We start from the raw sequence: 15102 nt of genomic DNA on the forward strand, positions 1-15102 counted from the left end.
CAATGATCTGCAGGGTTTTGTACTAAATGCTTCTCACTTAGATAATCATGTAGCGTCTTGTTCCAGTCTCTGCCGGACTGTTTCAGCCCATAAAGTGACTTCTCTAGCTTATACACCAACTTTCCGTCTGTGCTAGAGTCCACTTCATATCCTCTGCTGCTCCATGAACATCTCATAGTCTATTGGGGCCTTCTGACATCCATCTGATGCTGAATCAGGTTTTCCTGCGCTGCTTTCTGCATTAACACTCTGACACTCGTCAGGTCAGCAGTAGGAGAAAATGTCTCATCGTAGTCCAGGCCCACTTTGTGACTCTACCCTTTAGCCACACTGATAGACAACATATTTACTAATGTTACAGACAACAATGCAATAAGTGGATTACTGATCAATGACGTCAGTGAGCAGCTACCAGTGTTTACAGTGTGTGACAGTGACAACAAGAAGGAAAAGCAGGACATTAAACTGGAGCACAGACGAGTCAGGACAGAGTCAATGAACGCTTTAAAACATGAAGTACTAAACAAACCTGGGAAATATTATAGGAAGAAGAAAACCTCGACAAAGCACATGTAATATTCTTAAAGGAATTGTTCAGTCTAAAACAAAATTCAGTCATTATCGACTCACCCACATGCTGATGAGAAGTCCGGTGTAGTTTCTTATTCCTCACAGTGCAGCTGGAGGCAGGAGTAATCATATAACGAGCGTCAATGTGTCCGAGAGTAAAAGTCCATAAAACTACACAAAACTTTGTGATATTCCTCCATACTGCTCGTCCGCTGCAATCCAAGTGTCCTGAAGTGGCGACATCCAGAGTTTACTCGAAATTACGTCATTTAATACATTTTTACAGCCTAAACAGTCACTATGTTATGTTTACACGGAGGCACGCTCCGCGTTCACCCGAGTCAACCTCACAGCCGATTGCACTACGGAAGCCGCGCCGGACAAGATGAACGAGACTCGCGATAGATACACACCGGCATTTACTTCCTGCTTTGAGCGACCGAGCGACACAAGAGGGAGCTGCTGCACTGGTGACTTGAAACTTTGACGCTCACAGCTAGATGTAAATACAGGTGTGTATCTATCGCGAGTCTCGTTCATTACATTACTATTACAGTGTGTGTGTGTGTGTGTGACCGTGGTGATGTGGGATGTTGCCTGCTGCATCATCAGGTTCAGCTGATGACCGTAACAGTGTCCGTAGTGGGCACTCCCGTAAACGTGTTGACCCTCGCGCTGCACGCCACCTGTGGCTCCTCTCATCACGGCAGCTCCGTCAGAGACCTGGGCGATTAGTTTCCCCTGTTGTCCCTCAGGAAGAAAAGTCTTCAGCCTTTCCAACACCGCAGTGGCGACTGTCAGCGGTCGTTTGGAGGCTGGATGAACTCGTTATTCAGGCGGTCAGTGTAACGCAGCACAAGCACCAGCTGACAGTGAGTGGCAGTGTCTGTTGTTTCATCTGCCTGGATAGCGAGATAATCTGCCCTTTTTACATCCTCGGGAATGCAGTCTCGAAGAACCGACAGCATGCAGTCCTCTTTGGGGTGCCTTTACAGACAGTGGCGGTCTTCAGCTGCTCCTCTAACACACCGTCCAGCGACGCCGCCAGATCGACTGATCCCGGGAAACCGCCGGGGTTGTCGGAGGATGCTGTCTCATCGTGGCCTCGCAATGCCAGCTCACAAGCTCCACTGAATTTCACACAATCAATGATCTTCGATAAAACATGTCTGTTCATGTCCACCTCTTCATTGTGTTTTCTCACCGCAGTCCTGTGTCCTTCATCCAGCTAGCAGCTATGCTAGTCCTGCCTAGCATGGCTAGCTTGACAGCGTTGTTCATGTGTACCTTCGAGTATTCATGTTTTTAATCCGCTCTGATAAAGTTTTAGGTCTCTAACTCCTGTTACAGTCCATGTAGTATCTGTCCCCGGCATTTTAAAGAGTAAACACGGGAAGCAGAATACTGCATTAGCAACACTACATCCAGTTAGCCAAGCCTTCCTGTCATACAGCTCAGAGAGAAGCTCCTCTGGTACACTTTACCTTTCTCATGTGTCTGCTGTGTTAAACTCAGACCGGGCTTCTCAGGTCCAAGTTCTCTAACACGAAGTTTCCCCCTAAAGTTCTGCTTTCGAAAGGGTTCAGCAGAGATTTTACAGTCTGTGGGCAGCTGAAGCCCTGTGTGCTCTTGTTCTTGTCTACTTGACGCCGCCATCTCGATTTCAGACGCTTGTTTCTCGTTGCTGGGATACTTAACCGTCCCGAGCTTATCGAATTTGACGACGCTAATTGGCTATGACCCGTTGCTATGTGTGTTTTTTGTCTCAGCAACAGTCAGCCATTGGCTGAGCGGCTGCAGTGCTGGGGCGACTGTTCTAGAGCCCCGGGAGAGAGGGGACATGACCGAGGGTGCAAATGTAACAATATATAAATGGCTCGTTTTCGATGATTAAAAACACATTTATTTGTAGAATGAGCAGTAATTATATTATTTTGAAAAGATTATTTTGGAAAGAATAATAAAAAAAAAAAATGTAAAAATCACTTTCCATCCGGGAAGGCGGCGCCCTAGCGCCCCCTATTGTCCAGCCGCCACTTAACACTGCGTGTTGTTCACTGTGGCACTGAGTCTTTATTTCCAACTGATTCTGAAGCTGAACATAAAACACAGTGTGATAACTTGTTCACTATGTTTGTCAGATACTCAACTGAATCAGGACAAAGACGATATATTTCATGTTTTACATCATCTACTTCATTAAATACACTCCTCAGAAGTAGTTATGGGTTTAGTGATATGAGCACATGTATTTAGTCCAACAGTGTATTTGTTGCTTCAGTGGTTTCACTCATAAAGAGTCAAACAAATAAGTTGTGTCCTGAATATCCAGACATCCTTATTTAATGACGAGTGTGACTCCACCCTGAGCCCAGCCTGAATGAAGCCTTCTGATTGGCTAGCGGAAGTTAATTTTCAATCCGTCAGTGAATTGAAATTGAGAGAGAGAGATTACAATTAACTGTGCATTCACATATACAAGCGCACACACACACACACACACACACACATTGACCTAATTTGCACTGATGTTGAGCCTACATGCAGGAATGTGTGTTAGTTGTATCTAAGTGTGAGGAGACGCGCTCAGGACCAGCTGTGTGACTCCAGGTTTCCACCTAGTGGTGGATTTCTGCATCACACACACACACACACACACACACACACACACACACACACCTGTCCACAACTCCGACATCAGTCACATATTGTCTGCACAGTTTTGGTCCTCTAAATGTTTTATTATACATTTCTGCCTAAATAAGATTTGTCCCGAGGCTGTTTGCCAGTTGTCTTGTGTTGACGTCACTGTTGGTAAGATGCTCAGTTATTATCGTGCAGATCAATTCATGAAATGGTGAAACTGCAGATGGTGAAGAAACGTGCGTCTTGTTTTCTGTATCAGAAACCAGAGTTCATTCAGTTTCTGTCAATGTGATATATTTAAGACGTTTACAGGCAGAAATGTAAAGTGCTGGTCTGATGTCTGTCTGTCTGTTTGCCTTGAAAGGATGAAAATGATTGAATAAATTATAAATAAATGTAATAAATATGTTGGTTTTCATGTTCTCAGAGTTTTGTAAGAAGAAAGAAGCAGAGATGAGGCCAAATCACTTTGAAATGGAAACCCTGAGGAACCAAACAACAGAGAGGCTGAAGACCAACACAGCGCTGCAGGAAATGGCCTGAAAGAGTCGGGAGGGTCTGAGACGATGACCCTTCATCATCATCATCATCATCATCATCATCATCGCAACAGTGACCAAAGCCTTCACCAAACAAAAACACACTGTAACTTGCTGGAAGCGTAAAGATGTCACAGATCTTAGAAACACATCCTGGAAGATTTAATGTGGTCCAGAAATGAGCTGATGGTGAAAACATCTTCTAGTTCACCATCTGCTCAAATCTTCCATCTGATCCTCTGAGTTAGTCCCTTAAAATACTCACAAGTGATCAGCGGCTGTAAAAACACACTGGGTTCAAAAAGTATTGTGTGAATCCAAGTTATTCTGTAAATATAAATTATTCTGTAAACATTTTTCTGTATAATTAGTCCTGAGAATTCACTAATGTTCCAGTTAATTATGGAGTGATTGTAACAGATTTCTGATTTTTATAATGATTTGAAATCTGTCAACAACAGCTGGAACTGAAAGGATTCAATGAAAAGAAGATGGAAATATACGAATCCTTTAAAGTAAAAGAAGAAATATAATGTAAACATATTCAATTAAAAGTCAAAGTCCTGCATTCAGAGTCAGACTTTATGGACGTACCATCAGAAAAACAGCTTCATGAATTAAAAGTACTTTAAGTTCTCATAACATCATCATTAGAATCATAATACTGTGAAAGTTCACATCCTGTATGAGAACATTTACTTCTTATTGTTCTTTTACTTAAGTAACTTTCTGAATGCAGGACTGTTACTTTTGAGGAACTATTATTTCCATTTCCTGCTACTTTATACTGACTTTATACTACCAGAGCTGAAGTAGCATTTTAAACATATTTATTTTATCTGCAGTCAGATTAATAAAACACTGATTCTGTTGAATATTGGATCAGATAATCAGCCTGATAACTGGTTGAATAGTATACAGTATATACATAATAGAGGTGGGTGCAATTCATCGATGTGGCGATGCATCGCGATGCGTCACGTGACGATTCGGCGTCGATTAATTAACGTCGATGCTTTGCTAGGTCCGCGCATTTAGACAGAAGGCGGCAAACTGGCGGTCTGTTTTGGTCCGCCAATGTGCCGCCTCTGAGGGTACACTTACTGCCGCCTCGCTATCTAAATCCGAGGCGTCAATGTGCCAGCAATTGCGGGACATGGGCGGAGGTGTCGATGACGTGCACTGTTGTGCGACCCGCAGCCGGGAGTTTTAAAACCAGGAAACAGCTGATCACAGCAGTCAGTTCATCACTTCATCCGCGGATGTCAAGATGAGCAACTGGAAAGCCGCTGAGATCCGGGAGATGCTACCGTCTCCTCGGTCTCTGTAGCTGACAGCTAGCGGACACAACCTAACAGCTAGTAGCTGCTGACTGTCAGCTGTTGTGTAGCGGCAAGCTACCAACGGTCGCTACTTTCAAATTAAAAGCCCCCCGCTAAGAACCCAGTTCTAAAATCCAATGGGGTGCAATGTAAAGCTCTTATTTTGAAGACAACTTTGTTGTCACTGATCACTGCCCAACTTCGTGCTTCACGCCACGTCACATTTTTACGCCTCATTAAATCCAGGGCTTGACCCAAATAGAGAACATAAATTGGAGAAAAGCTTGGCTTCTACCCCACAAATATTGCATATCTAACAAAGCTAAAGAAGTGCATTTTAAAATACTGCATAAGATATACCCAGTAAGTAGTATTATTGCTAAATTTATAGATGTTGATGATTCCTGTAGCCTACTTTTTGTAATCATAATACGGAAACAATTTCACATTTGTTTTTTTATTGTGATATATCTAAAAGGTTTTGGAGTGATCTTGAATCTCACTTTTTTGATGCTGCCATTTCTGTCTACACTCTTACCCTTAAAGATGTTATTTGCTACTATGTTAACCCAAAAGACAATGCTCTTGAACACTTGATGAACTTTGTTATTCTATATGCAAAACTTTTCATTCACAAACAAAAGTTTGCAAAATCGTTACCTAAATTTGCTCCTTTTCTCCTGGAACTGAGCTCTTTGCTCAAATCCCTGATTTTGTTAAATAACAAAAAAAGTAATACCTTACTGAGTCATTATGAAAAGTTTTTTCCTGAAACCCCTGCTTGAACTATTTATTTATTATTTATTAATGAATGAATGAATTAATTAATTAATTTTATTATTATTTATGTATTATTCTTTTTTATTTTATGTATTTATTTATTATTATTATTTTATATAGATATATATATTTGTACTGTCTTTGTTTTATTTACTGTTTGTCACCTATGTGCTGTGTGTTATTGTATACCTTGTATTTTTGTACACTGAAATTGTTCAATAAAATTGTTGTTTACTTTATGAGTGTAGTTTTAGAGGAACTGAGTTAATTGATAGGCTATTTATTTACAAATATAGCCACAGATGAAGACAAAATCAATCTTGTATGGAAAAAGGCATTAAAAATTGCAATAATCGAAGAATCGTGGCCAATAATCGAATCGAAGCTCCCATAATTGAAATCAAATCGAATCGTGAGGTACCCTTGTAGGAACACCCCTAATACATACATGTAAAAATATGTTTCATTTACTGTTTTCTCTTTTGATACTTGAGTACATTTAATATCAGATACTTGAGGACTTTGACTCAAGTACTACACTGAAGGGAACACTTCATCGTCACAGTATAACACCAAGTCAGGTAAACTTCAGGGACATCAATCTGTGCATGTAGGAAGCACAAGTGATGGAGAATCAGTCTCACCTGCTTTGGTGCAAATGAAAGTGACAACAGGTGCAGGAGAGGAAAAAGAAAGACCACCCCCCAAAAAGAGGATGATCTTACATGTGGTGGCCACAGACAGCTGCTCTCTCCTTTTCCTTCCTGACTGGTTCTTGTCTGGTTTTGTGTTCCGATAGTTTTCTTTATCACTACTGGCAGCATGAGGCGGTACCTGCAGCCCAATCAGGTCACACAGGTAGTCCAGCTCCTCCAGGAGGACACATCCATATGTACAGTGGCATGAAGGTTTGGTGTGTCTCCCAGCAGTCTCAAGAGCATGGAGGAGACACCAGGAGACCGGCCGTTACACCAGGAGAGCTGGACAGGACTGTAGAAGAGCATCAACCAGCAGCAGGACCGGTAACTGCTCCTCTGTTAGAGGAGGAACCTGAGGAGCACTGCCAGAGCCCTACAAAATGACCTCCAGCAGCTACTGGTGTGCACGTTCCTGACTCCATGAGGGCCCGACGTCCTCTAGAGGGACCAGCGCTCACAGCCCAGCACCATACAGGCTTGTGGGGTCCATACACACTACAGTCACACTATGAGTTGCAGTGATAAAACTCACTCAAGTTGGGTCGGACTGTGATTTGAATGTTTTACTTTGATTTTGGATCCAGCCCTCAATGAGTTGATGCTTCTGGTTTCCACTGACCATTGTCACGTCATACGATGTACATCAGTAAAGATTTTCAGCCTGAATAATTCATTCATTAAGACCTGATGTGTGATTAAAGTGTCCCCTCAGTTTGTGTGAGCAGTGTACAGACTGCCCCTTTAATAAACCAAACTAAAAGACCATTAGCCACATTTACTGCCTCTTCCTTTTTGCTGCTGTTCAGCTCAAGTTTCTGATGTTGGTCTTCTTAAAAGTATTTGACATTTTACTCCTCTGAATGATTTGAGCAGCTTGTTTATGACTGCAGTTGTTCAGTTTGGCCTGAGGGTGGCGCCAAAAACGGTTATCTGGATCAATAAGGAGGCTGTTTTACTTTATAGTGTCGACAGCAGAGTTTTGGTTTGATACCTGAAACCTGTTACAGATGCCAAACATTCACATTTAAGTATTTCTACTACAACTGCTACAAATACAAAAACTATAACCAGTCATCAGTTTAAAGATCACTTAGTGTTTCCTTTTGTTACAAACCTGTAATGTTGATTAAACAGCTGTCAAAGTGAGTCATGAAGACTGAGGTGGGACAGAATCAAAGCATAGGTCAGACTTTTTGTAAACACATTATATATTTGACTTGAAGCTTGAAGTGTCTCACAGACGCTTCAAAATATCACACACATAACAAATACAGTCGATTACTTTATGCACATTACATGAGCATTATCTTCTACAGTGACATGATCAACTGGATTACAACAAAGTAATCTAATTACATTGGGATTACTTTAAAATCAACACATGACAATATTGCACCTTAAACTATAAACTGAACCACACATATTCTGCACATGGAGGTGGAAGTGATGGTGGTACTGGCAGGAATGGGACGGCGCTCCAGGGAACTGCTGCTGGTTCGATTCCTGCCTTGACCCTGAGCAGCATGTGGGCTCCTCTTTCTCTCTCCACTGTCACCATCCAAATAAATATATTATTATATTTAAAAGATGAAACAAATGTAATCAAGTGATTCTTATATTTCCATCTTCTTTTCATTGAATCCTTTCAGTTCCAGCTGTTGTTGACAGATTTCAAATCATTATAAAAATCAGAAACCTGTTACAATCACTCCATAATTAACTGGAACATCAGTGAATTCTCAGGACTAATTATACAGAAAAATATTTACAGAATAATTTATATTTACAGAATCATTTAGATTCACACAATACTTTTTGAACCCAGTGTGTTTTTACAGCCGCTGATCACTTTTGAGTATTTTAAGGGACTAACTCAGAGGATCAGATGGAAGATTTGAGCTGATGGTGAACTAGAAGATGTTTTCACCATCAGCTCATTTCTGGACCACATTAAATCTTCCAGGATGTGTTTCTAAGATCTGTGACATCTTTACGCTTCCAGCAAGTTAAAGTGTGTTTTTGTTTGGTGAAGGCTTTGGTCACTGTTGATGATGATGATGATGATGATGATGATGAAGGGTCATCGTCTCAGACCCTCCCGACTCTTTCAGGCCATTTCCTGCAGCGCTGTGTTGGTCTTCAGCCTCTCTGTTGTTTGGTTCATCAGGGTTTCCATTTCAAAGTGATTTGGCCTCATCTCTGCTTCTTTCTTCTTACAAAACTCTGAGAACATGAAAACCAACATATTTATTACATTTATTTATAATTTATCCAATCATTTTCATCCTTTCAAGGCAAACAGACAGACAGACATCAGACCAGCACTTTACATTTCTGCCTGTAAACGTCTTAAATATATCACATTGACAGAAACTGAATGAACTCTGGTTTCTGTCAGATTTATCATCCAGAAACCAAAACAGATTCAAATGTTGAGAGTTAGCAGTGGTGGAAGAAGCACTAACTTCTTTGACTGGAGTAATAGAGCCAACATCTCAATGTAACTAAATACTTAAATACAAGCCCTGTTTAAAGATCCTGCTGAAGTCCAATAACAGAAGTATCATCAGCACAGTGAGACGATACGACCATGTGTCTCAGTGTGCAGGAGGATGTGTCACTCGTCATTGTAACTTACGGATCTTTGCAGACTTCAGCAGGATCAGAACCAGAACCAGAACCAGAACCACAGCAGCAGCAGCACAGACGCTGGGAATGTGACTTCTCCTCGTCTCTGCAGCATCTGAAGGAAACACAGAGAGAGTTGAGAAGACTCATGAATTAAAGATGATCTCAGATCGTCTTGGACTCAAAGATATGGTAGGATAAAGTGTAACAAACAGCTTTCTGGAGAACTATTTAAAGACAAATACCTTGATTTTCTGTTCCGGTCACGTCTTCCACTGGAGGTCCAGATGTGCTGGTATTGGTCCGGTTCTGTTGGTCTTCTTTTACTGTTTCAAATGAAAGATACAGAAAACAAGACACACGTTTCTTCACCGTCTGCAGTTTCACCATGTCCTGAATTGATCTGCACGATAATAACTGAGCATCTTACCAACAGTGACGTCAACAAGACAAGTGGCAAACAGCCTCGGGACAAAGACTTTGTACCGTCCGCTGTCAGACGGCTTCACTGAGGAGATCCGGAGGGCCACGATTCCTTCCTTCAGGTCTTCATGGTTGAGAGTCGTCCTGCCTTTGTATTGATCCATCTGATCAGGAAGAAAGTCCTGTCGATGACGGTAGGCGTGGACGACATCTTTGCCTCCAGGTCTCCCCACATGTTTGAGGTCAGGTCTCTTCACATCCACTGTTTGAGCAGACAAGTCGACCCGGGGATGCACTGGACATTGTAGAAGGAGGTCGCCCCCTCCTACTGTCAGGTTCTGGACTGTCGGGTTCTGGCTAGAGACATGAAGCTTCTCTGTGGAAACAATCATCACAGTGACACAGTGTTAAAACCTCTGAAGGACAGTTTATGTGTTTTACAACTGAGCGGTGATAAAATTCCTAAACTGTAAATGTGAAGTTTAGTTCTGCAACTAACAATCATTTTCATTTGTCAGTTAATCTGTCAGTTTTATAGATTAATCTGTCAGTTTTATAGATTAATCTGTTAGTTTTATTGATTAATCTGTCAGTTTTATTGATTAATCTGTTAGTTTTATTGATTAATCTGTCAGTTTCTGGTCTATAAAAATATCAAAATGGTGAGAAATGTTTCCCAAAGCCCAGTGATGAAATGTAACCAAGTATAGTTACTAAAATACTGTGGATGAGTACAAGTTTGAGGTCATTTCTATTTTCTGCTACAATTTAGAGGCTCGTTTTTACCCACTGCATTTATTTGATAACTTGCAGATTGCACACTGCATCAGAGCCAAAGCAACGGCTTTTCAAAATTAGGCTGAATTTTTTATTGACATTCAAGAGATGATACTTTTTGTTTAACGAGAAAGAGCTGCCATCTCTCTCCCCAAAGTCACCAGACTCCATTTACAGAAACAGTGATTTTATCATCTTTAAACACAAACCTGACAGAAACAAAACTAGAATGGCTCTCAGTAAAGATGAACCTACATCAAGGCCCAACAGTGTCCTTTATTCACATCAAATGCCTGATTTTCTTTCCATTAAGATCCATGAATTATTCCCTGAGAAGCTGAAAAACATGTATAAAATGTAATGTGTCTATTCTGGGTCGAGACTCATCCTCCGTCCAGGTTTTGTGGAAATCCATAAAGTAGTTTTTGTGTTAACCTGCTGATAAATCAACCAACCAACAAACAGACAGGTGAAAACAAAACCTACATGACGGAGGGAAGAGATATCACCAAAACTGTCTTGGTTCATCTTTACACTATTCCAAAAATCCCCAACTCTGGTTCGGTTGAAATAAAACCCTTAATTCACCCGATTAGTCACTTAGACACAAAAAAAAAGGGAAAATAGGGTCCAGATTGAAAAATATCAACGAGATGAAACAAATTCAATAAGCACACTGAGTAGTCCAAGAAGACGTAGACTCTCTGAGAATGACAGTCAAATATTCAAAGGCTGAGGCTACAGATAAATGTGAAAATCATCACTTGTGCCTTTTTAAATATTTTTGGCATTTTCAAAATGCTCTGTGTTGACGAACAGGACTCCTAATGATTCGTTTTTAGAAGTTAGGAGATTACTTTCCTCAATTAATTGATAGAAAATAGTAAAACTGTCCATCATCGTTCATCAGCTAGAAGTGAAATCCTCAAATGACTTTTTTGGATTTCGAGTCCAAAACCCCAAAATACAGTTTTCTACCACAAAGACGACCGGCAAGAACTCGCACCACAACACACATTATTCTCTATAACAATCAAACCTGCTCAAATAAAAGCTATAAGCTCAAGACAGAGTTGAGCCAGTGTCTCAAAATCTCAGCAATAACAAACATAACAACCTTTAAATAAGCAGTACTGGTTGATCTTAATGCGCTGATCCCCGAGTACACACAATTTTAAATACATCAGAACTTAAAGGTTTACAAAGTTCTTTAAAGATGCACCATTTATTTTGGAAGAAATGTTAATCAGAAGAGAAAGACCTTCACTGACTGATGTTTTTATTCTTCTGTTCTGCCTAAACAAACTCTCTTTGTTTTCATGAATGAATAAACAAACTGACCTTTTATATGTGGCGGACCCTGCCATTTTTCTAGCTTCAAACAGTGCTCTGGGACCTTATTATCTGAGAACAGCTTGTTTATTCACTTATGGAAATAATACATATTTCAGAGTTTGTATTATTACCTCATTAATGTTGTAGTTAAGTTAAATATTACAACTCTGAGTTTGAATTTCTTTTCTGAAACTTCATACTGCACCTTAAAGTTTGAATACAGAAAACCGTAACATGACTCAGGTCAGGCCCATGACATCATACTAGCTGCCAGACCATCCTCAGCACAACCAAACATCAACAACTAACATGTGAGTGACATCTTTTCAAGCATTTCTGAAAGGTGTTTGTGTAAATCAAGCCAAAGAGCAGCAGTATGGAAACTATCTGTAAAAACATGTTCAACAGTTTCTCCCTCACAATCACAAACACAGCATCTGTTGTTTACATCAGGGAGACAACGACAAATATTGTCTTTTACATGAAAGTACCCATGTACAGTTTTGAAAAGAAACTCTTTGATTGAATTACATATTTATGAGGCAAGACAAAAGCAGTGCGCCATCTAAACTAGCTTAACTACTCATGAGAGGACGCAGCGTCAGACAACTAGTAGTTTAAAGTCACCAGAGTCAAGATGTCAACTTACCCGCAGCAAACACCGCAACAATCAGTAAAGTTAGACGTGTCACGATCATTGTTGAATAAACGCAGTGATCCGCGGATGTCTAAAATGTCTGCTCAACGAATTCCCGGGAAATGTTTGGTTTTTTACTTGCTCGAGTACCAGGAAGTAAACACGGGCTCAGCCTTCCCGCGAAAAATTAAATAACGTTGAGCATGGCGCGCCGCGCGCGTTGTTACACGCGATTTTACGCGAGTTCAGGCATGAGGAGTCATGATTGGTTCATATGGCGAAGGGAATGAGTACTAGCCAATAAGAGGCACCGTAGGGCGGGTCTTATCGATGACAACAGTGCTATACACCATGACGCTCCCAGAGGGTGCAGCGGTATTATTTAAAAGGTCCACAGCTGTCCCAAAACAGCATGAGTACAATACATTAAGACTCAGTCCCGTTCCTGTTGGTTAGATAACAGTACATGAATGACTAATGATTACATTGTATTATTATGACGCACTTCGCTTGGTGAATTCACCGCCACACCCCTACTTATTGTCAGAATGGTACGGTCCTTCACTGTAACGCCAACTCCGGCTGTTTTTATTTTATTTTTAATTATTTATTTTTCGTTCTTTTAAATGTTTTCTGTTCTATTTCCTTAATACATAAAAAGCTAACGCATTCACAACAGTCCTGTAATAATTCTGCAAAAAACGCAAGTTGTTAAAACTGTTTTAGAGGTCTTGATCAGCTGTATGGTAATTTTGAGACTATTTTGAATAAACTCCCTGTGTAATGTAAGTAAGTAAAACTTTATTTATAAAGCACTTTTCTAAACACTGATAAGCACTTTATTCAACAATAATATAAATTAAAAACAAATTTAAAAAATACTAAGCAGAGTCTTTCAATGCAATATAGTTCAGCAGCGTTACAAAAAGTTAGACCATGCAAGTCTACTTTAGACTGCATTAGACTAATAGACCTAATAAACTGGATCGGAGTCAGTGCAGCATTTTGCACACCCTGACAATTCAAAATGTTTTCAGGACTCTCTGGTGACGATGCTCAATCAAAACGAATGATGACCTGATAAACTGCAATGCAAGGAAATGAAGTTGTATCCATTCAAAGCACATGATGAACAGAATTAATTAATATGAAGCACATATTAACATTTACTATATAAAACAATCGGGTCAAACTAGCTGCATTATCCTCTACATTAATATTTAACTACACATTTGTTAAAATCTACCAAACACTCAGTTTTACAGCATTAAGTCAGATTTTTTTTTTACCTGGAGTGAAACTTTGGATGAGTCCTCGTGCAGAGTCTAACTTTCTGTCAAAGGATGAGAGTCAAACTCGACCGCCACATCCGGGTCACGTGCTCTCGTGCTCCACCCCCTTGTACACTTTTTCCCGCGGTTTTCGGGGCTCCGGCAGCTCTCAGTGGCGGAGGACAACCGCGGGAGTTTCAATAAAGTAGTTTTTGGCGGGATAAATGTAACGAGTGATCACATGTTGAGGGAGCCGCTCAGCTGTGCCTCCTCTCTGACCTGCCTGGTGGCCACTCGCGGTATTGCAGCTAAAAGTTCTCCCCGGCCCAAACAGCGTTTTGCCCATAGACCGCCATTATAAAAGAGAGACGTCAGTAAAATCAAAATCAATTCAATTATGACTGTTTGTATTATGAATTTTTCATCCATGTAGGTTTTATATTTTTAAAACTTTCCTCAAGCTGAGAAAAGCAGTTTAAAAACCAATTACGTCATCACAATGTTAACGTCGAGGGCGGGCGGGGCCAGCGGGAGAAACTCTACTGCGCATATTCAATAACCAGGAAGTAAACGCGGAAGCCAGAAAACTTTTTGGGCGTATGTTCTCATTGGTTTGAATGGCCGCCATCTTTGCACCTGTTATCTAGTCCTGATATAAATGTGTGGTTCCTTCACTGGTTGAACTCTGAAGGCTTCCTTGGAGGATCTACAGGACTTCAGGCGACCAAAATCCTACAACCTGCTCCTATCACGACACAAGATATTGTGTTTGGTGTTATTATTGTTCATTTTATTTCCTTTGATTAGTTTGTTTTATATTTTCTTCGGATTACGATGTCGGTGTTATTTATTTTTCTATATGTTGCAGTAAAACGTACAGCATTGAGTAGCCTAAATCTACTTAGTTACATTCCTTCACTGGTTACATAGGCCTATAGTTGACCTAGAAACACTTTTTAACCCAAAGACGCCATAATGGCATCATTCAGGATCTCTTGTGCATCATTTTACACATATTTGAAAATGGATCTTTTAACATTTGTTAACTTTAGATCACTGACATTTAAATTAAGTTTTGTTCGTCAGGACAAAGCTTGTTTTGAACAACAAAACTCTAAAGGGAGGAGTCACTCGCAACATTAAATCTGTGGACATATTAACTTCAAAAGTGATGTCTGTGGTATTAAATACATTATTATATTGTCATTATATATATATATATATATATATATATATATATATAGTATAATGAAACAGTGCACCTATGTAATTTACAACTGGCCCTACTGAGAAGAAACAACATGAAAATGGGATGAAAGATATGAGAATTTATAGCAGAAGGGCTTCAATACACGTCATGTTCACAAGATTTAAATTGAGTTTTTGTTTAAATATTCAAGAAATTTCTGAAAGCAAGTTTTATTTTTTGGCGTGGTCCTCTGCTGCCGATTCACCGTCTGATCTGCACTCTGCTTG

General features: G+C 40.2%; 2 protein-coding genes across 17 annotated transcripts in view; both read right to left on the reverse strand.

Annotated features, from left to right (window-relative positions):
- LOC311268083 (uncharacterized protein) overlaps window positions 1–2325 on the reverse strand; it is a 34905-nt gene extending 32580 nt beyond the window's left edge. For 5 of the 16 annotated variants that reach the window (XR_014623919.1, XR_014623920.1, XR_014623921.1 and 2 more), the window contains exons 1-2: window positions 2055–2324; window positions 631–798 (exon numbers count right to left, since the gene is read on the reverse strand). Coding sequence is in view for 2 of the 16 variants with exons in the window: in XM_084371458.1 (XP_084227584.1) it covers window positions 631–798; window positions 2055–2226 (340 nt within the window). In the remaining 14 variants the exon portion in view is untranslated. Of the gene's footprint in view, window positions 1–630; window positions 799–1146 lie in introns of those variants that run through there. The other 11 variants (XR_014623923.1, XR_014623924.1, XR_014623925.1 and 8 more) reach the window with 8 other exon arrangements.
- Window positions 2326–7826: 5501 nt separating this feature from the next.
- LOC311268245 (uncharacterized protein) lies at window positions 7827–12557 on the reverse strand. The gene is made up of 5 exons (XM_084371762.1): window positions 12368–12557; window positions 9614–9982; window positions 9429–9509; window positions 9194–9298; window positions 7827–8778 (listed from the first exon to the last, which is right to left on the reverse strand). Exons 1-5 carry the CDS (start codon window positions 12414–12416, stop codon window positions 8663–8665), a joined length of 720 nt encoding a protein of 239 aa, XP_084227888.1. The 5' UTR covers window positions 12417–12557; the 3' UTR covers window positions 7827–8662.
- Between the last annotated feature and the right edge of the window lie 2545 nt (window positions 12558–15102).

Source organism: Pagrus pagrus, assembly GCF_965226575.1.
Source record: "Pagrus pagrus genome assembly, chromosome: 2".
Taxonomy (NCBI): Eukaryota; Metazoa; Chordata; class Actinopteri; order Spariformes; family Sparidae; genus Pagrus; species Pagrus pagrus.